This window comes from Wolffia australiana, chromosome 14, assembly GCF_029677425.1.
Source record: "Wolffia australiana isolate 7733 chromosome 14, ASM2967742v1".
NCBI lineage: Eukaryota > Viridiplantae > Streptophyta > Magnoliopsida > Alismatales > Araceae > Wolffia > Wolffia australiana.
The window spans coordinates 6962921-6983008 of record NC_135848.1 but is presented as its reverse complement, the minus strand read 5'-3'; the positions used below and the strand labels follow the sequence as shown (position 1 = coordinate 6983008).

Genomic DNA, 20088 nt, shown 5'->3' with positions numbered 1-20088 from the left:
ACTCCTTGTATTATTTTTTCTGTGATCTTAGATTCTTCCTGTTCCTCAACAATCGGCAGCTGCAGTCTCACATGTGAACATATTGTTGGCAAGAGAATGAATAGAGAAAAAGGAAGAATCTGTATGAATATGGGACGAAACTGTTGGCAAGATAGAAAGATCAAGGCAGTATACAATAGTTTTTCTATATGTCTTGCCTCTTAGTGTCATCGCTTGTGCTCCTGCTTCCTGCACCTTGCATTCGTCGTTAATGAATTTAATTGAGACACTAATTGATACTGTCTGTCTCTCTTTCTAGGACCATGCATTTATTTCTATGTCATTAATATAAAATTTTAAGAAACTCAGCCTTTCACTTTTTTTTTCTCAAAGAAAAAGAAGAAAATCAGCCTTTCATGATATCAGAGAATGAGACTGAGGTCCCGCCGTGGACTGCCTGTCACCAGTAACCCTTGTCCTTGATTGCTGCTGCTGTTAGCATCCTTCCACTGTCTTTAAAACACCTACATGTTGCTTTCTGAGTGATGCTGACCCTACAACACTGCCATCAGCATTGTCCTCTCAGTGTCACTGTAATGAACCCCCCCCCCCCAACATCATCCCCCAATATCCAGTATCAATTCCCAATGCATATGACCAGCTGGGTGTCATTGCATGCGCCCACCAATTGTTTTAGGATCCATGTGATTGAGGTTTCAAGTTGTGATGATTTGAAGAGGGAATTGATGAGGAAATGCACAAATGGTAAAGGGATCAACCGATTTAAAGAATCTCCACAGGATGTGGGATACAAACCTTGCTTTGCAAAGCCCAATTAGCCAAACAGCACCTGCAAAAAGCCTAGAAACAAGGATTCCAGCTGTCTGACTCCAGCGGTCCCCTGCTGATGTAGTGTGTGCCCCTGCCACCAAGCTCGCCGATACCTGAGGAGATCACCATGGCTGATACCTCGACAGTTGATGATGAAAGCACGTGATTAGCAATGGCATCATCTGCTGAGAGAAGGAACGGTCTGCCCAAGCAGACCTAGACGTGGAGATGGATTTTGAGGTTGATGAACAACCTTGAGAGCAATCCGGTGGTGGATGGGGGAGTATTGATATGACCCCCTTATCCCAGTGCAAGGGTGTTGTTGTCATTTTGTGTACTGGGTGCTTTTCTTTCAAATAGAGGAACCTGTAGTCTTTGCAGCAGAATGTTTTCTCCAGGCCATAGATATGGCATGTGATTTCAGATTCTCATCATGGAAGAGGGAAATAGCCAAGGTCATTCCCAGTTAAATGAAGACTGGGAGATTCTTTATACTGATACTGTGTTCTGTTGGACATATTTGGAAAGAAGAAAAGACAATGTGGTACACATGGTCTTCAACCCAGGTGTAAAACAAGGATCAGGCAAGAATCCTATGGACATATTTCCAGTATTACGATACACATTTTCTTGATCTTAGACATTTATTGTCGTTTTATGAAGTCTCCTGGCGTATTCTTTGAGAGTTCAACAATATCCTCCAAGGGAGCATATCGGATACCCATATATAGAGTGAAATCTTCAAGTTTCTGTGAGTGACTCTTAAATTCAGCTCTCCTCACCATCCTCAGACCGATAGGGAAAAAAATTCTGAAGAGACAGACTGACTGGAAAATAAAGGACCTGAACCTGTACCTGAGTTGTTATGTAGGAAGCTTAAAATTGGCCCCTATCTGGCAAAATTAGGTTGAGTATTCTTACCGCACAGGACATCACTAACTATATGAGCCCATTCTAGGTGATGTGAATGCGACATGCCACTTAAATTTTTCTATGTCTTCCGTCCTGTTTATGAGCTATAAACATTACTTAAGAGGGATTCCATCCTCTCCTTTATAAACCATAATATGGACAAGGCCTGTACCCAAATGAAGTTAGCGGCTTCAAGCACATAAAAGATATTCAGTATGATATGGGGTACCACATCCTACAGCTTCTACAACCATCTGAGATGTCACCCTTGCCAAAATAGTAAATGGAAATCTGGAACTAAAATATTTGGGGTCGATTGATATCTTGCAAAGCTTCAGGAAAAGTGCTTACCGGCTTCACTGGTCAGAGCACTTGTCTTTTGTGATCAGTTTTCCTGTTATCTCAATAGAAACAGGTGGGCCCATTTTATTCTTAAAAGAAGTGGAGGAAGCCTCGACCCTTCTGATGTATATTCATTCATACCAGCATGACCTGATGATTTGTTACAGATCAGATCATCAAGCGGTGCAACTAACTCAACTCTATGCTCGTCCAAGGAGGAACTTTCTTTACCTTAGAAAAGATATACCAATTAATCGGCCTCCTCAAAATGTTTACCAATCAATTGGCATATCATAAATGACAAATGTTGCTCAAATACATCATCCTAAGCTGATCACAGACTTGCTTTCAGGTTCTATAATGATTGACCTTGATAACAATGTTGGGCTCCCTGATATTCCTGCTTAATAGAATTTCCCTGCTGCCAGATATGCTGGCATGTTGGATCCACAACAAGATGAGTCATCTCTTCATAGTTGAGATGTATCCCATGAGTCCCTCTCCACTGTTATTAGTTTTTGAAGGAAGAATGAAAGTAGAAATCATGTACCAGGAGAAAGGCCATGAAACATCCTCGTCGTTGATGCAGCAGAGTGCAGCTCACTAGGTCATTGAATGACCAGAGAAAATCATTGTCTTCTTTCTTTGAATAACAGATACTTATACTGGTTTACCTCACATCCACAACCCAATGGATTGTGGATCCGGGAATCATAGATCCAATAGCCATGTGCTGGGAGAATATAAACACGAGTATACAACTTTTTAGGCTAAAAAAGAAATAAAAGGATAACATAAAGTTCTTCTCCACCAACATTTTTCATTTTTGAGGTGGCGAATTTCATGATTGGAGCTTTCACAAACAAACAACAAGTGGCAAATTAGATGGAAAGCACTAAAAGATGTACTGGTTGGCTTTTTGTCATTGGCCATAATTTTTTTATTTGTTGGCTGTTGATTGATGAGTCATCTATAGTAGATTTTACACCAATAGATGATACACAGATAGAGAGCCAATGTAGGCTTGGGCCTGCATTGACTCATTTTAAGATCCATATTGAATGTTTTAATTTATTTTTCAACCCATGTAAAGTGAAAAAGTGTGCTCATATTTCTTGTGAGATTAAGTTCTATCTGATGTGATTGATTGACATCTTTATTCTATTTTTTCACTTTTCAATGAGGACAACGCTGTTTTTGATTTTATTAATCCAGACTATGGTGTCTTCAGGAAGTAGAATCAAGGACGTTCTCTGAAGAATGGATTACAGCAGCTATTCGGTCAATAAAGAAAGCCTCACCTTTGAGTCTTAAAATTTCTCTTAGATCAGTAAGCACCCAAAACTTATTTCAGGGTCTCTATAAATGGATTTCTCATAATGTAAAAGATAGTCTCAAGGTCTTTTAAGTATATTTATACTTTTATGAGCCCAAAGGTCTTAAACATTATCGGAAACCTAGTTCTTGAATTATGGGTAAATCACTTGTTATTAGTCATGATACTTAGCTTCCTGGGAAAAAAATAACGAATGCATCACTGCTGCCGCACTAATTTTTTATTATTTTCCTATGGTGATATCATTTCTTAGATCACCTAAAGCCAATGTTTCGGGTCTTATGTATCATATTTAACATCATTTTCCCCTAAAAATTTAATTGTACAAACGTTAGACCCGGACTTTTACTTTTTATCAAATATTTCACCACACCATGTTCCCTTTCTCACATACAAATTTCTATCAGCTCGTCTTTTCCTACCATTTGTCTTAGACACAGTACTAGCCTTTTCTATTCCCTCAACTATTTTGGTGGTCCTGGACCCTTAACAGAAATAATCGGTTAGTTCCTTGGGTTGTTTATTGCGATCCCTACAAAAACCTACTCATATTAGATGTTGCAAGGAGTAATAGCATGTGTATTCATTATTCTCAATGACTACAGGGTCAATATGAAGAATAAGTAGGGAAAAACTGGGAAAGTATCTCTAAGATCAACCCACCCAAAGTTATGGGTGAGCTACTTAGCAGATATATTTGTCCAGGCAAAAGCTTCTGTAAGCAGTAACAGTACAGAGAGAACAATGCTAATCATTATGTTTGAATACCGATAATATAATTATTATGATGAATTACCATTGATCATTAGTGTTCTCTTCAAAAATTCTATCTTTTTGCATGCTTAGAAATCTAGTCTCAGATTTTTAATGACTATGATCGTCAGATGTAATGGTGCTTCATTATCTGAAATATATCAGCTTAAGGTAAAGTTTCATTACTTACTAATGTTCAATTATCTTTTTTCATTCAGATCCGTGAAGGGAGACATCAAGATATTGGGCAGTGCCTAATCAGGGAACATAGGATGGTTTCTCACATACTACGAGGAGAAATCAGCAAAGACTTTTTTGAGGTGAAGGCTCTCTTTAAATAGTATTGATTAATGTACATGTGTTATGCTCTATGATCCATGGCCCGTATTTCATAGGGTTGCCGTGCCATACTGATCGACAAGGATAAGAATCCAAAGGTCGGAGCCATCATATCTTATCATTTTTTCCAATTTGATTACTGTGCATGGGTAAATATTAGTATGATGATCTGATTTTAAAAAAAAATCCAGTGGGGGCCATCTATATTGGAGCTAGTGACTGAAGACATGGTCAGAAAGTTCTTTGCCCCAGTGGATGATCCAGCCTGGGAGGATTTGAGTCTCCCGCAACGGGGCATACAGAAGTCAAAGCTTTGAACTGATGGCATCTGTTTTTCATTACATTCCATCCGCACTCTCAATAGTTCACCATAGTTTGGAAGTAATGGAAGAGTGTGATGCCCATTGTCGATGTGGATCAATGTGGACCAGATATCATCCCATCTTGCAGATAAATGTTTAAATAAATGATTGATTTTTATCTCCTCTTTCAAAGATGATTCTACGTTTCTCATTCCTAGAGTAGCGCTGCCATTGAATTGTAGGCACTCATCATATTTAAGAGTATTGTTCAACAAGATCAACTCTATTGATAACATTTAGCACGTTCCTTTTTTTTGGAAAATGTGTTCCTAATGTGTATTATTGGGCGATGGCTTGTGTCAGTTACCATATTAGTAGAGTAATTCAAAAGTTATTAGCATGATAAACTTGGTGTTTCTACTCTAACTCTAGCTTTTATCTGTTGCTAATATTTTATTTTTCATCATCATTCCATATCCCTTGCCTTAAATCTCTTGCGAAGAAAACCATGATCCTTAGACTTTCTGCACATTGTTATCAGACTTTTATGTCTCTTGCACTTACAAATCTAGTCTGAGGTAGAATGTTTTATACTGGCAAGAAACATGATGCAGACCTGAGGTTTTTGTATTCGTAAAAGTTGAGTGTTTGATATCCGAAAATTACAAATATGAAAAGAGCTGGTCCTCTTTTCCCTAGGCCCATTGATACAGGAAGGAAAAATGAGCACCATCATTGCCATCGTCAATTATTTTTGTAGGAGCTTTATTTCTACTGAAATTAATTTTTTTGCATTTTCGTTAAATTTATTATTATCACTATATCGCTTACATAATTTTAATACATAGCTAAGTTCTACTTTAATCAATATTATCCATTATTCTTCTAATTCATAATTCAAGTATTACATCGACCACTAAAGTCAAGTCCATATGGAGACAACGTCACTCCCATTGTACGTATTTGAGTAAGATTAGATAGTTCAAAAAACTATTTGATTTAGGAAAATTAGTTTTCAGAACAACATTAAAAGAAACATTCTAATTTGCCTTTGCCAAATATTCATACATGGACCTCTCCCCATACACTAAGTTAGTATAAAGTCTGATGTCATATATGGTAATCAATACCTTGCTTAGAGACACTCTGATGTGCATAACCCATATCCCTTTTCCAGTTTTCAGGAAAACATTTTTGAATAACACACCAGAAATATTGCCTAGGAGCCTTGAATGGGCCATAGCATCATCTTGTTTCCACATTTTATATTTTAGATCTTCATAATTGACTCCTCTAGTAAGAGATAAATACATATTTATATATGACCAGCAAGTGAATCACATGTTCCACATCAAGTTCATTGTTCATTAATACAATATATTCATTATAATGTTGTTGTGATCATTATAATGAAATCCATGAATACATAATCAGACTTAGTGAATTATGATGAGATCTTTAAGTATGTGTTCTAAATATTCATATTCGAATGATACTCGAGAAGGGCATCAAAATATACAGATAGAATAGCACTATCTAGCCTCACTCATAAGATTAGTATGGTTACTTTTGTATCCATTAGTGTGGAGACACTAAGAATAGATAGTGGGTGCTCTTTAGTGGAAAGTGTTCACGGGATTGAGTCCTAAAATGGTATTATATCAAACTGTCAATCAGCTTGATTCATGTCACACTAGTGTTATGGGTCCTTCGCCATGAGACGCCAAAGATATCTTGTGAACAGAAATTTATACTTTGATTATGACTTATGTGTCCCTAATCATGGGATTCTAAATAATCTTAGCTCATGTGCATTAAAAAGTCCACGAAGACAATTGAGTTGTCTTGATGTGATTGTCCACCCTCGGCATAAGAGGTGACAACTCAAGAAAGGCAATGTGATAAAGTTCTCAGCCAAGGCAATGAAATGTCGGAGAAGAGCTCTCCAATGATTTTCGAACGCATCAGTACTAAATCGGATGACCTATTAAGGTTTGATAGTAGATAATATGAGCAGAAAAGAGAACAAGCTTAAAATTGCAATATATTATTTCCATTGTGAAATTACTATGAAATGCTAGAGCTAAGTTATTTTAAATTAGCTCCAAGTACTCCATAGATATTTCACTATGATATTCCATAATTTTGATCGATAGAATGTTGGGCAACAATGACATAATTAATTGATGTGACGATCGACGTGAGTCACCTTATCATTAGTGGGAAAGCCATAATGTACATATAGCCAGAGGTACAATTAAATGTGTGGTATAATTTACAGGTTCCATTGAACATGATTCACACATTGTGGTGGTCCAATTATATCACACCATGCTTTCTGCAACAAAAAGATGCCCCCCCCCCACTGACATTTGAGGTGTGCAAAGGAATGTCCCAAGAAGCCATCCAATGCCACACATACCAACTGATTGCACAAAAATTGTCACCGCCTGTCAGCTCATTAAATGGAACCCTCAACTCAGCTGAAATAAAATGTTAATGTGATTGTCAACGGCTCAAATCTAACCCAAATTGTGAAAGCCTAATTTTTGCTTAGGAAGTGTTGTGATTTGTCCAGGCAACATTGGTGAATATGGAGAGAGATTAAGATGTTTACATTAACTAAGATAGGGAAACCTGACTGGAAACTCAACTTCATCTGGCAGTCGAACTAAATATAACTTCATTTACAATGCATGGAAGGAGCATTCACATGAAACCCAAGGCATTTATTAGTGGAAAAGATTGGACTACCCACAAAAACAAATGCAACCAGAAATCCAACAAAGCCACTTCTACAATTGAGAGTCCCTTCACATGTCAAAGTGAGATATCCTGGCCTAACATTAGAATTGAATGTCAGCATCAAATTGAGGTGTATACAACTTTTGAATGTAGCACATGAGGAAGTGCCTAAGTTAGCATGACTGCATGGTCCCATGTGCAATTGCAGCAATTGAATAGTTCTTTATAATATTAAAACATACCAACCTTTTTCTGGCCCAAAGAAAATCAATTACTCTACCTACCCTCTAACTCAATCGAGTTGTTCATCACCATCTACAGAAAACCCTAAGAACACTCCAAATTCATCGACCCAGCAGCGCAAAATTATCAACAGATAAAGAAGATCGTGCGAAGCGAGATTATTCACACAGTCGATCAACTTTGTATGCGAAATTCACGAATTTACTCTTCAACCCCATCTGCAACCCTAAAACGCGATCGAGCAGTAACATTTTCTACAGAAAAATCCAAGAACACGGCCATATTAATCGACTCGGCCGCGCAAAATAAAAGAAAAATAATCAACAGATGAAAAAGAAGATCAAAAACCTCATCTTGATATTGTCTGAAGAATCAGATGGCTTCGGGATCGTTTGAAGAGGGATTATCCGCAAGAGCTGGGGCCACGTCGAGGATCTTGCCTTCACGAGGATCGAGGAGAGGAACGCCGTCGACAATGGGGTAGGAAACGCTCAAAGCGTCGCAGATCAGAGACCCTGTACGCTCGCAGTAACGAAGAGGCTGCTTCGATAGAGGGCAAGCCAAGAACTCCGCCATGGCCTTCCACATCCCTACCTCGAGAAGGGTTCTTGTTGATTTCGCCATTGCCTTCTAATCTTCTAAAAACTTGATCAAATTTATCAAATTTATCTGTGTCCATATTACTTTCATGCATACAAGTGTAAATATGATTTATCTTTGTCCATATTACTTTCATGCATACAAGTGTAAATATGATTTATCTTTGTCCATATTTACTTTCATGCATACAAGTGTAAATATTATTCAAGAATCATGTACCCAATAATAGTGCAGGATCGTCCCGGACGTCGACGAAGGACGGGATGGGATGAAATTTGTCTCGTCTTACGTCCACTGTTAGCGTAGGGACGAATGACGGAATGGTTTTTCGCCCACCAACAAAGAAACCTTCCCCTCCAATAATCTCGGGACGGTTTCTCGTCCCGTCCTTCGTCCTGGACGAAAAAATGTAATACATTAATATTTTTAATTACAACAATTCCTCTTTGAAGCGTAAAGGCTCCCGCGCCCGAAAGATTTAGGGCATCCTCTGGAACTCTGAAGGAAGAAGAAGACAACCAGACACAGGGCGATCCTACACCACTTCTTTTACGTCGAGGTATGTTTGCAGCTTTAGTGGATCTCCGAATATTCTCCTCCGTCTCTATCTCTTTCAATGGCTTAATTATTCCGTCTCTTTATTGCATCTAATTTTTTCATAGTTCGATAGATTCCGTTCCTCTGCGCCATCAAGTGTTTTGTGTGTTTGTGCGTTTGTGTAGTGATCATCGCACTAACCTCTTTTGTATATATAATCTGTGGAATTCCGAAACTTACAATTCGGATCTTCTTCGCCAAGAATTCAAGGAAATCAACGCTGCCTTCTGATTGTTTTTCAGGGATTTTGATCCCAAAGGTGTGTGTGGCCCGCATCTTCCGCCGTGTATGCTGATGGTTTTTTTTGTTTAAGCAAGGGACTCGGATTGGGAGTTGTTATCTCTCATTTTTGTGAAACCGTGGATGTTTTATCTTCAATTTTAGTCTGAATTGATCCTATGCTTCTTCGTCTTTGAGCCTTGTTGCTCAATCGCATTGATACTATGTTTGTTTCCCTGCACAAGAGCAGTATTCACTCCTTTGCCATAGTATCTTCCCAAGTCTTCGGTGGTGCTTGCTATGAATGGAAAAAATCGCTTTGATTCTGGTCTTTAGGCGTAGTTCGTTAAGGATTTACAGATTTTCTATTTCTTCTGCCGAGGCCTTCTAGAGTGGACGATTTAATACTTCTCTATCACATTCAGCGCCTCGGACTATCCTGAATTATTTGTTTGTTCAGTTGCGTTTGTCTTTTATTGTATTGAAATTTTTTTTATTGTGGGAGCGTTTGAAAATTTTAACGTCTTTGCCAGGGCTTAATGTTCCTGAAATGTTCGACATCAGCTATTCTTTTAATTTTTTTTCTTCAAACGTTGTCTTGAGAAAAAGTAATTTCATTGTTAAAAAATTTTGAATTGGACGTCATAATTATCTTGACCGGTCGTGTGTGTCAACGTGAAACATGATTAGAAAATTTGCATAGAAATGTGTGTCAACAAGGAATTTTATTGGTTAGAAATGTATTTTTTTTTTCATGTTCGTCTTGTCAATCTAATGCTAAAGGAGCTCTTTAATTCCTCTTTTTCTTTATTTACGATTTGAAGTCGGCGCTTATGAAATTCACAACCGATACTTGATGATTTTAATAATTTTAAAAATGGGATACCCCTCTTTGTAATTCCTATCCGTGCCTTTGAATTCATTTTAGTATCCTTTTGTGAATTTAAATGAAGCAATAAATGCTCCAATTTTTACCATTTTTGATAATAATATCTTTTCCCCAATTCTCTACACAGTATCTTTGTTGACATTGCGGTACATCTGATCCTAGTGGACACCATCACCTTCTGTGAATGACCAATGGTTTTATTCTTCTTTTTGTCCTAGATTAATTCTTAGTCACACTAATTTCATTTTGATACTTTTATGAGATATTTCTGGAACAGGCGTTGAATGCATATGTAGATTTTATACTGAGTGTGCTGTGAAATGCCTCCATTTCAACACCGTGGAAAGAGTGTCTTTCCTTTTTTATTTCTCTTTTAGTTTAATTTTCATTGTGGATTAACTCATATTGAGGACTATTATCTTTCATTTTTAAAATCGACTATTTGAAAATGAACTTATTCCATGTACTGTAACGAAAAAAAATTGCTATAATAATTTTAATGTAAATTTTTTTACTGATTATCTAATTTTGGTGGATTTATTTTCTTTGGAGAATTGTGTTGTTTAATTTTGATCCTATTTGTTTTGTTATTCATCGTGGTATTTTGAAATTTTGATTTTCATGTATTATCATGAAAAGGACTCTTCAGGGCAGTATGAAGGCATGTGCTTAAGTAAGCGAACTAAATTTGATCTAGGATTATTACAACTTTAAAATGTTAGAAAAGAAGAAATGGTCTTAAGTATGTGTTAAGTTGTTTCCCTTCTTTGAAAGATTTTATGATTTTATAGGATTGGTGTAAATGTTAGTGAACCAACCATGGTAATTGTAAATGTAAGTTTCTAAAATATTATCTGAAACTCCAGTTTGACAGATTTAAAAGTAAATGTAAGTGACATGTATTTTACAAATGATTGTGTCTTGCCAATTACCTTGGTAGATTATGGAGTCTACATCTGCTACTACCCCAAAATCGATGGCGAGGGCTACCCTGTCGATATCCGCGGAGTGCATCCCGGTAGAGGTTGATGACAACATATCAACTCGTAGAGGAAGATGCAATCGGTCTACAGTTTTAGATTGATTTGTTGAAGTTGCCCCGGATGAGTACCAATGCACGCTATGTCAGGCAGAGAACGCAATTTGTACTTACGTGGAATCACCGTGGAGCAGACGAAACAAGAGTTCGTTAGGTTCATCTGCGACAACGATCTTCCTTGGCGTCTTGTGAAGAAGAGATCTTTCCGAAGACTGTGGTTCTATGGGACACAGGTAGTCGGGGGCATCCCTGGTCCGGATGCGGTCAAGGCGACAGGTGAAAGGATTTACAGAGAAGTCCAACGGAAGCTAGTGGAGATGTTTGCCAACATCTCCAGCGTCTCACATACCGTGGATGCTTGGACATCCCAAAATAATCTCGCCCTTCTAGGATTCACAGCCCATTGGATCGACAATGACTGGAAGCTATGTGAGCTTCTTCTTGGATTGCGACAGATCAAGGGACCCCGTAGCGGCTTGAACTTAGCGATGATCATCGTGGAAGTTTCATATCAGTACAGCATCGAGTCGAAGATATGTGACATCATCACAAACAATGTGTCCAACAACAAAACAATGATGGCCTCCATTGTGGATCAACTAAAGATAGTAAATCCCCAATTCACTATGGACCGACATGTACCATGCATTGCCCATGTACTGAACCTACTGGAAGTAATACGATCTGTGTCCGAGATCTTCGATGAATAATACCGTTGGACACGGATGGCCCAACCAATTCACAGGTAGACAAAGATACTACGGCAACAGTTGCACCTTTAGGAGAAGCAGTTTCACGCGTGAGAGCCATTGTCAATGCCATTCAGGGATCCATACAGCGTATGGAAAAATATGTTGATATGTGCAAAATGTTTGAGCCACCGGATTCGAACAAATTAAAAGTCGACTGCCCAACGCGCTGGAACACGACTTTCACGATGTTAGAGTGTGCTCTTGCTAAGAAAGAGGTTCTGGACCATATGGCTATGAGGTTCCTTTCGACGTCCACCAGAGATTACGGCCTATGTCAGGAGTACTGGGAGTTGATTGACGAATACTTGTGCATCCTTGGCCCATTGTGTCAAGGAATTGACTTTGTGTGTTTGGTGAAGAAATTTCCAATAATTGAAGTAACGTCATTGGTCGCGGAGATGAAGAATCACCTTGAGCATGCTACAAAAAATGCAGAGGCTGCATTGGATGCTGACCGACGGAATGCCCTGTAGTCAGCATGTGGTGCTATGCATAACAAGTTGATGCAGTATGAAATTGTACTTTGGGGCAATAATATTGTCGCTAAAGCGGCGACATTAGATCCATTCTCAAAATTAGAGGTTTTCGATCCATCATATTGCCAAAGTGTGCTTTCCTATCTTGGCGGTCTCTTGGATTATGCTCATATGACAAAAGCAGCTGAATGTGACTCAGAGTAGGGAGAGTTGTCGAAAAGTCACCCTCCGACACATTATGTTTTGTCCAAACAACAATATACGCGTCCGTGCAGTCATCATCGACCACGGTCAACGCCTGGGCAAGATCTGGATAAGTATCTTAACATCCCATGCAGAGAGGAGGAGGATAATCATCTAGGTTGGTGGAAGGATGTTAGGATGCGGTACTTGCCAAATTCGACAAAAATTGCTTGCCAATTTCTGGCCGTGAGTCCGACCAACGCACCGGTGGAGCGGCTTTTTTCAGTCGGCCGAGGCATCACAACGTATCGAAGATCATACCTGGATGCAGACAGCATTGAGATGTTGATGATGCTTCACACATGGTTCCATCGTGTAGAGTGGACTCCTCCGACTCCGATGATGACTCTGACGACGATGACAGCTCGGGTACCATAGCGTTTTGCTCTATCATTTTCCACCTTTTCATAAACATGTTTCTTTTTAGTGACTCTCTCAATTCCATGTTACAGAGTAAGGGGGGACAACATGATCGCAGTGGACGGGTCTCATTCGCTCATACACTCCAACGTTTAATGTAAGTTACGCTTCTTAGTTACTCTCTCTCTATTTCATTTGCAGATTCATTCCATGTACCAGAATGCCACCTTATCTTATGTGTTTTAGATGACTGCAAACGGACATGCACTCATTTACCATAAATTTATTGGTTTAAAATCCTACACATGGAACTGCCTATTAGCACTCCATATTCATTTAACGCATAAATGGTATCTTTATTTCATATCCTCCATGCTTGACACATCATCATATTCATGTAACACATAAATGATATATTTATTTCATTCCATGAAATGGTATCTTTATTTTATATCTTCCATGCTTGACACATATCGATCAAAGAGCCTGACGAAAACAGACTTGATTCCATGCGAGAAGCTCTTGTCATATAATTTTGTGCCCTTTTTGAGTTGTGCATTTTGATTCATTTTTTGTTGTGCAAAAATTTTGGGCTATTGTTCACTGCAAGTATCGAAGAGTCATCTCACTGCATGTCATGGCCTCTCCAAAGACCCAACCTCACCTCGCTTTTTACTGGCCCTCATTCAAACATCTTCCACAATGGTTTATTGGTGCTGCTCTTTTGCTGCTACTTTGACTGAAGCAAACAAAACTATTTTGGGGATTCTGTATTTTTTATTGCAAGGATGATGGATTAGTTGATGAAAAATGTTTTCAATTCGTTCTTTGATTCAACTGTGTTGAGGCTTTTTGACTTTTTGTTTGGAAGATGATTTCGAAATTCAGTTAACTTTAGTATTTATTATTGCTTGAGTCAGTCTATTTCGGGATTCTGTGTTTTTCTCCGCAAGGTTGATTGATTAGTTGATGGAAAATTATTTAAATTTTTCCTTTGATTCAACTGTGTTGAGGCTTTTGGCTTTTCCATTTTGAGGATGATTTCGAAATTCAGTTACTGTTTGTATTTTGATTGCTTGAGTCCGTCATTATTGGAAATCTGTGTTTTTCTGAGCAAGGATGATGGATTAGTTGATGGAAAATGTTTTAAATTCGTCCTTTTGTCATGTTTACTTCAATACTTATGGGCTTATTTTACCTATACATTGATTTATTGAGAGGACTTAATTGCTTTGATGTTTCATCAAATGGGTTGCGGGTTGAGAGAGGGGCCCCGATCAGCACATCAATGAATTAGGTTAGTGGGTATGTCTTAATTTGGATGGAGTCGATAAGGTTTTGCGCTGCAATTGACAATCCGAGACAACACACATTGCAGAATAAAAAGGAAAATGAATCAAAACAAAGCTGGTGGAAAAAATAATCAAGGTCTAATCACCAAGAATCAAGGTCTAATCACCAAAAATCAAGGTGTAATCAGCAGCTGACTTACTGAAAATCAAGGTCTAATCCAAATAAAGATGCCACTCTGAAAACTTTAATTTACCCTAATCAGACGTTAAACTATTATTTTAAACCAGTGAGATTAAAAAATAGACATAATCTAAAATGATGAGAATGGAATGAATAGAAATTGATTATAAGCTTTACTAAGTAGAGATTAAATATTGCCCTTTCCAAATTTTATTATAAATCCACACGTTAATCTGGCAATTTAATCCAATGATTTAAGATGAAATTGGCATTTACTAAGATTTATTATATTATTTATTAATTAGGGATTCAATAATGACTTTTACATATTTTATTGCAAGTCCATACATTTTTTGGGAATTTAATACAAATTTCACCATTTTTTTTCATCCCACATCGTCCGTCCACCGTCCAAGACTTTTGGACGGATGAATTTTTCATCTGGCAGGATGAAATTCATCCTGTCCCATCGTCCGGTGGACGAGTTTTTGTTTGCAAATTCGTCCACACCCCCTGGACGGGACTAATTTTTCATCCCCGGACGAAAAAACCGTCCCGTCCACGTCGCTGCACTATATGTACCCTACATTCTCATAAAATTGACATTGGATGAAGAAGAATATGTAAAAATGAAATATTAGTTGAAGATCAAGGAAAATGCATCGCAGTATAATCCTCATTATCTGATAGATAACACGCATCACGTCACACGTCACCGTGACAGAAACGTGATGGATGACGTGACTGATAAGCCAAAAATAGGGGTGAATTTTACTAAATTTTATCCCTTGTCGTTGTCAATTTCAGCTTATACAATAAAATTTATAAAACCTTAACTTAAGATGTATAGAGATAAGTAAAGGTATCGTCCAAGGGAAGCTTTTTTTTTTGGCAAAATACACGGTGCTGTGTACGGCCAACCCCAGGGTTGTGCCCGTAGTCCGATCCAGCCGTGCCCTGGATGCCACCCAGGGGGATTTTATTTATAGGATGTAGTGTTTTCCAATGTTTATAGGCGTGGAACGAGTATATATGTCCCAATTACACTTAGATCCCACTCGTCCACACCCATATGTAGGAAAAAGAAAAGATACATGAGTGATACCTCGCAGACGCTCGAGGAAGTGTGTTTGCCGTCATTCCTCCAGAGCTGCTCCGCGATGTCGATGTAGTGCGTGGTGACGCTCTAATCGGGGGGTGTGTCCTCTCCGCCGTCAAGTGTGCTCGAAGTAGTGCCTGGTGACGCTCTAGTCGGGGAAGGCGCTGTCCACGCCGCGAACGCCAGCACTCCACGCAATCCTCCAATCCCGCGGGGCTGGCTTCGTGAGGAGGCAGCGTGTGCGGAGGGAGGGCATGCCAAGACGATCGAGCCGATGGCATCCTCGGGCCGTAGTGGGGAGCGCCTGCCAAGAGTGGAAAAGAGAGGAGGGGGTGCGAGCATGTACCGCGTGGTTGGCGAGGGCATCGGCTGTCTGATTACCCTCTCTCAGCTGGTGACGAAAGCACGCTATGCGTGAGCGGCACCGCATGATGTCTTTCCACGCACGATGTAGTCACCACAAGGAGCATGTGCCTGAACGAAGCATATCAACCAATATTTGTGAGTCCAATTCCACAACGATATTGTGAAGGTTTCGTTCCTCACAGAGGAGTAGACCGTCATGTATCGCCATGGCCTCGTCTATTGTATTAGTTTGTATGCCATAAAAAGAGGAGAAGGCAAAAAGTAAACTCCCTGTGTGGTCTCTAAGGATACCTCCTCCCCCTGTTGGCTCCGGGTTCCCTTTCGCCGCACCATCCACATTCAGTTTGAGAAAGCCTATTGGCAGTGGGAGCTAATAAACAACTCGATACTGGATGCGGGTGGCGGTGGGGGTCACCGAGATGCCAATGGAGCGGAGGAGCTCGCACGTGAGCGCTGATCGACCATCTCGGGGTGGGAGTAGAGGGTGAATGCGCCAAAGCCACAACTGAATTCGACGCTTGATGTCCACAGCACGCATGGGTGTACTTGCAAATCGAGAAGAATTTCGCCCTTTCCAAATCTCCCATAGAAGATAAGCTATGGTGATGGGGAGGATGGGGCTCTGTGCAGAGCGAGTTGGCGAGAGGATAAACTTGCCAAAACACTCAGACGGGGTCAGAGGATGAAGGCAGTCAGTGATGAGACGCCAGCATTCCACTGTCGTCTCACTATGGAAGAAAAGGTGGTTGATCGTCTCCGTGTGCGGGAGGGTGGGACAGCAATGGCACTGTGAACCAATAGAATAGCCTATCCGAGTCACTTGGTCGTCAGTCGGTAGGCCTCGATGTAGGAGTCTCCAAAGGAAAAAGGAGACGCGTGTATGGATCGCCGGATGCCAGATGCGCTGACCCCAATGCTGTGAGGGAGATTTCACACGGAAATGCTCCCAAGAGGAACGACACGTGTGTGTGCTCCATGGGATGTGAGTGTCCAGATGGCACAATCAGCACTAGAATCGAGGGGTGTAGTCTGGACCTCGGATAGGGTATCCAAGGGGAAACCGTGCTGCTCCCATAAGTGTGGTGTGTTGCCTGTAAGCAACTGGGCCACAGTGAGGCGCACGCAGTGTGGTACAAACTGAGGATGACAAGCTAGTGGCGCATCAGCATGCCAAGTATCATACCACGCGCTAACGTCTCCTCGGCCGAAATGCCAACGGGTCACATGAATCATCTCAAGCCAGTGGCGTTGCCACGTCCGCCATCGCTTGGGGCCCCGAAATATCAAGCTTGCACCGGGCCCAGTCTCCGTATTTGGCTAAGATGAAACTCCCCAATGGGGAGTGAGTGGAACGCATACGCCATACAAGTTTCTTTTGAAGCGTGTCTTGGACGTCCAAGAGGCGTCTGATCCCTAGACCCCCTTCGACTGTCGGCCGGCACACTTTCTCCCAAGAAACCCAATGGTGACGCCTCTCTCCCTCGAGGTGACCAGACCATAAGAAACGCGCGCATAGGCTCTCCACAGAGCGGAGAACCGTAAGAGATAGCGAGTGGACCGCCAGAGTGTGTAGCGGGATACTCATGAGGACATGCCGGATAAGTTGAATGCAGCCTCCTGGGGATAGGAAACGAAGTTTCCATCCCGCCAATTTCTTTCTGAGCTTGCCTAGCATGGCATCAAAGTAATGGTGGCGAGTAGGGCCAAGAAAGATAGGGCATCCAAGGTAGTCGAATGGAAGCTGGCCTTGTGAGTATCGTGTGTAATGTTGGATGATCTCAGAGCGCCTCGTAGTGGTGGAGGGGCCCACAATATAGCTGCTCTTCGAAGCGTTGACGAGCTGGCCGGAGGCTTGCTCGTACGATGTAAGGACACTCATAAATTCCTTAAGGGATTTTTTAGATCCATTGAGGAACAAGATGGCATCATCAGCAAATAAGGAGTGCGAAAGAATCGGGCAACCCCTCTTCGTGAAGTATGGTTGGATGAGGCCTTCGTTGATCGCTCGTGTGAGCGGACGGCTAAAGGCCTCCTCCATCAATATAAAGAGGGTAGGTGAAATAGGGTCACCCTGCCTGAGTCCCCGCGTAGCCGTGAAAAAGCCAGTGGAATTTCCATCCATCAAGAGGGAGAAGTAATTCTCCCTAATGCAATCATCGACAAGTGCGATGAACGCATCCATGAATCCGAAGCGCCGCAACACTTCGAGGAGGAATTTCCACTCAACTCGATCAAAGGCCCTCTCCATATCAAGCTTGATGATGACATTGGAGCCCGGAATACGAGTGGCTATCGACTGGGCTAGCTCATGTACTAGTGTGATGCTGTCATGGATCTGTCAACCCTTGACAAAGCCACACTGTTCTGGCGAGATAAGTCTATCAAGGAAACGTCCAAGTCGGTTTGTAATGATCTTTGATGCGACTTTATAGCATACATTACAAAGACTGATCGGACGAAAGTCACGGAAGGAAGTTGGGGTGTCCACTTTTGGACTGAGCGCCAAAAAAGTGGATTTCCAACTCCTTGCGAAGACTTTATGTTGGAACGCCTCCTTGATAGCTAGTACCAAGTCAGTGCCTACAACATCCTAGCACACCGTATAGAATTCAGCAGTGAAGCCATCCAGACCTGGGGCCTTGTTACGGCCCAAGGTAAAGACTATCTCTTTGATCTCCGCTCGTGACGGGGGGGCTAACAAAAGTGCATTTTCTTGGTCGGTCACCAAGGAAGGGATGGAGGAGAGAATGTCCTCGCTCATAACAATGGGCTGCGAGGAGAGGAGGGAGTGATAATACTCCACTCTTGCACCTGCTAGCTGGGCAGGGTCCTGTCCGTGCGTCTCTAGGAGGGTCGTATAGTTTGGGCGCGCTCTATGATGGATCGAGGCGTGAAAGAAACGTGTGTTCCTATCACCCTCTCGCAGCCATTGGATGCGCGATTTCTGGAGATAAAAAATCTCCTGTCGTCGCATGGCATCCTCCAGCTGCTCTCTGAGGCAGAGCTGATGCTCTCCCATGTCATCTGTCCAGTACTCCTATAGGTGGCGGTCGGCATCAACCAATTTATTTTTAGCTCCTCGACTGGTGAATGGACATCTCCAAAGACATGACGGTTCCACCATTTGAGGTGGAGCTTGAGGTTCCTGAGACGATAGCTGAAGGTCTCCATAGGCGATGTAGAAATTGAGTCATGCCAATGACTACGTACATATCTATGTAAATCACTATGTTCCAACCACATGGTTTGGAATCGAAATGGGGGACGACGGACCCGATGACTCAAATCCGGGAGGAGGAGAATCGGTGTGTGGTCCGAGTAAAATCTCGGAAGGATCTCTACAGTGAGGGTGCACTGCATCAATGCGGTGCTATTAGTGAAACAGCGGTCAAGCCGTTCGTATATACGTGCATCCGCTTGACGTTCATTGCACCAAGTCCACTTCTCTCCGGTGGTAGGTGGTTCCACTAATGAAGTGGTGTGGATGAAATCATTGAAGGCTTACATAGAGCGTAGCCGAGGTGGGCGGCCCCCTTGGCGCTCACTAGTGTCCAGTATGCAGTTGAAATCTCCGGCTATAAGCCAAGGTAGTTCAACTAGCTGCGAGTGGGAGTGGATATGGTGGGCGAGTTCCTCCCAGAGGGCCTCCTGCTCGATGTGTCTATGCGGAGCATACACAATGGTAAGTAGGTAGGGCTTTGGGCAACACAGCACGTCAAAGGTGATGTACTATGTCCCTTCGGCCAAGAGTGTGATCGAATAGTCTCGCTTCCAGAGAAGCCAGAGCTTATTCGATGGATGGCAGTAAGCATGGTCCATCCCAAGTTTCCTCGCGATGGTAGGGGATTGATCCGATGTAATCATCGGCTCGAGTAGCCCCACGATGCCTAATCTATGCCTAGTGATAAGGGAGAGTAGATGGGTTTGGGTGAGAGGGTTACCTATCCCTCTACAGTTCCAGACAAGACTTGGGATCATAAAAGTCTATCGGCTCGCGTGACGCACCCGAGATCGGGTGTAGTACGTGCGGCGCGGAGGTGGTGGTGATGCATTCGAACGGTGTCACAAGCAAGGAGGGGTATCCACATCCGAGTCCTCCAAGAGGGAGGCATCATCCTCCTCGTCGGTGGAATCCTGACCGCTAGTGCTGCGACCCCTGTCCTCCAAACTAGTGAAAGTGGCTTGACAGTGTG

At 41.5% G+C, this 20088-nt stretch overlaps 2 protein-coding genes and 1 long non-coding RNA gene across 7 annotated transcripts in view; 2 read left to right on the top strand and 1 right to left on the bottom strand.

Annotated features, from left to right (window-relative positions):
• The window catches only part of LOC144711586 (3-hydroxyisobutyryl-CoA hydrolase 1-like), a 52956-nt gene extending 47970 nt beyond the window's left edge, over positions 1–4986 (top strand). Inside the window, exons 11-14 of the mRNA XM_078585555.1 lie at positions 3296–3394; positions 4372–4473; positions 4549–4590; positions 4684–4986. Of these exons, the coding sequence (XP_078441681.1) occupies positions 3296–3394; positions 4372–4473; positions 4549–4590; positions 4684–4809 (369 nt within the window). The 3' untranslated portion in view covers positions 4810–4986. The remainder of the gene's footprint in view (positions 1–3295; positions 3395–4371; positions 4474–4548; positions 4591–4683) is intronic.
• Positions 4987–7010: 2024 nt separating this feature from the next.
• On the bottom strand, positions 7011–8441 carry LOC144712424 (Trm112p-like protein). Of its 3 annotated transcripts, none has more exons than XM_078586686.1 (2): positions 8131–8441; positions 7011–7277 (listed from the first exon to the last, which is right to left on the bottom strand). In XM_078586686.1, exon 1 carries the CDS (start codon positions 8404–8406, stop codon positions 8155–8157), a length of 252 nt encoding a protein of 83 aa, XP_078442812.1. In that variant the 5' UTR covers positions 8407–8441; the 3' UTR covers positions 7011–7277; positions 8131–8154. The 3 variants fall into 3 exon arrangements, with proteins under 3 accessions (XP_078442812.1, XP_078442811.1, XP_078442810.1); XM_078586685.1 differs by having other exon boundaries at positions 7011–7219; positions 8131–8440; XM_078586684.1 differs by lacking the exon at positions 7011–7277 and adding an exon at positions 7735–8036 and having other exon boundaries at positions 8131–8440.
• A 245-nt stretch (positions 8442–8686) lies between these two features.
• LOC144712362 (uncharacterized) lies at positions 8687–13794 on the top strand. 3 transcript variants are annotated; one of them, XR_013583777.1, is made up of 5 exons: positions 8687–8941; positions 10215–10281; positions 11028–12966; positions 13050–13114; positions 13568–13794. It is a non-coding gene; the product is annotated as an uncharacterized LOC144712362 (long non-coding RNA). The 3 variants fall into 3 exon arrangements; XR_013583778.1 differs by lacking the exon at positions 10215–10281 and adding an exon at positions 9222–9238 and having other exon boundaries at positions 8688–8941; XR_013583776.1 differs by lacking the exon at positions 10215–10281 and having other exon boundaries at positions 8688–8941.
• Positions 13795–20088: the final 6294 nt, after the last annotated feature.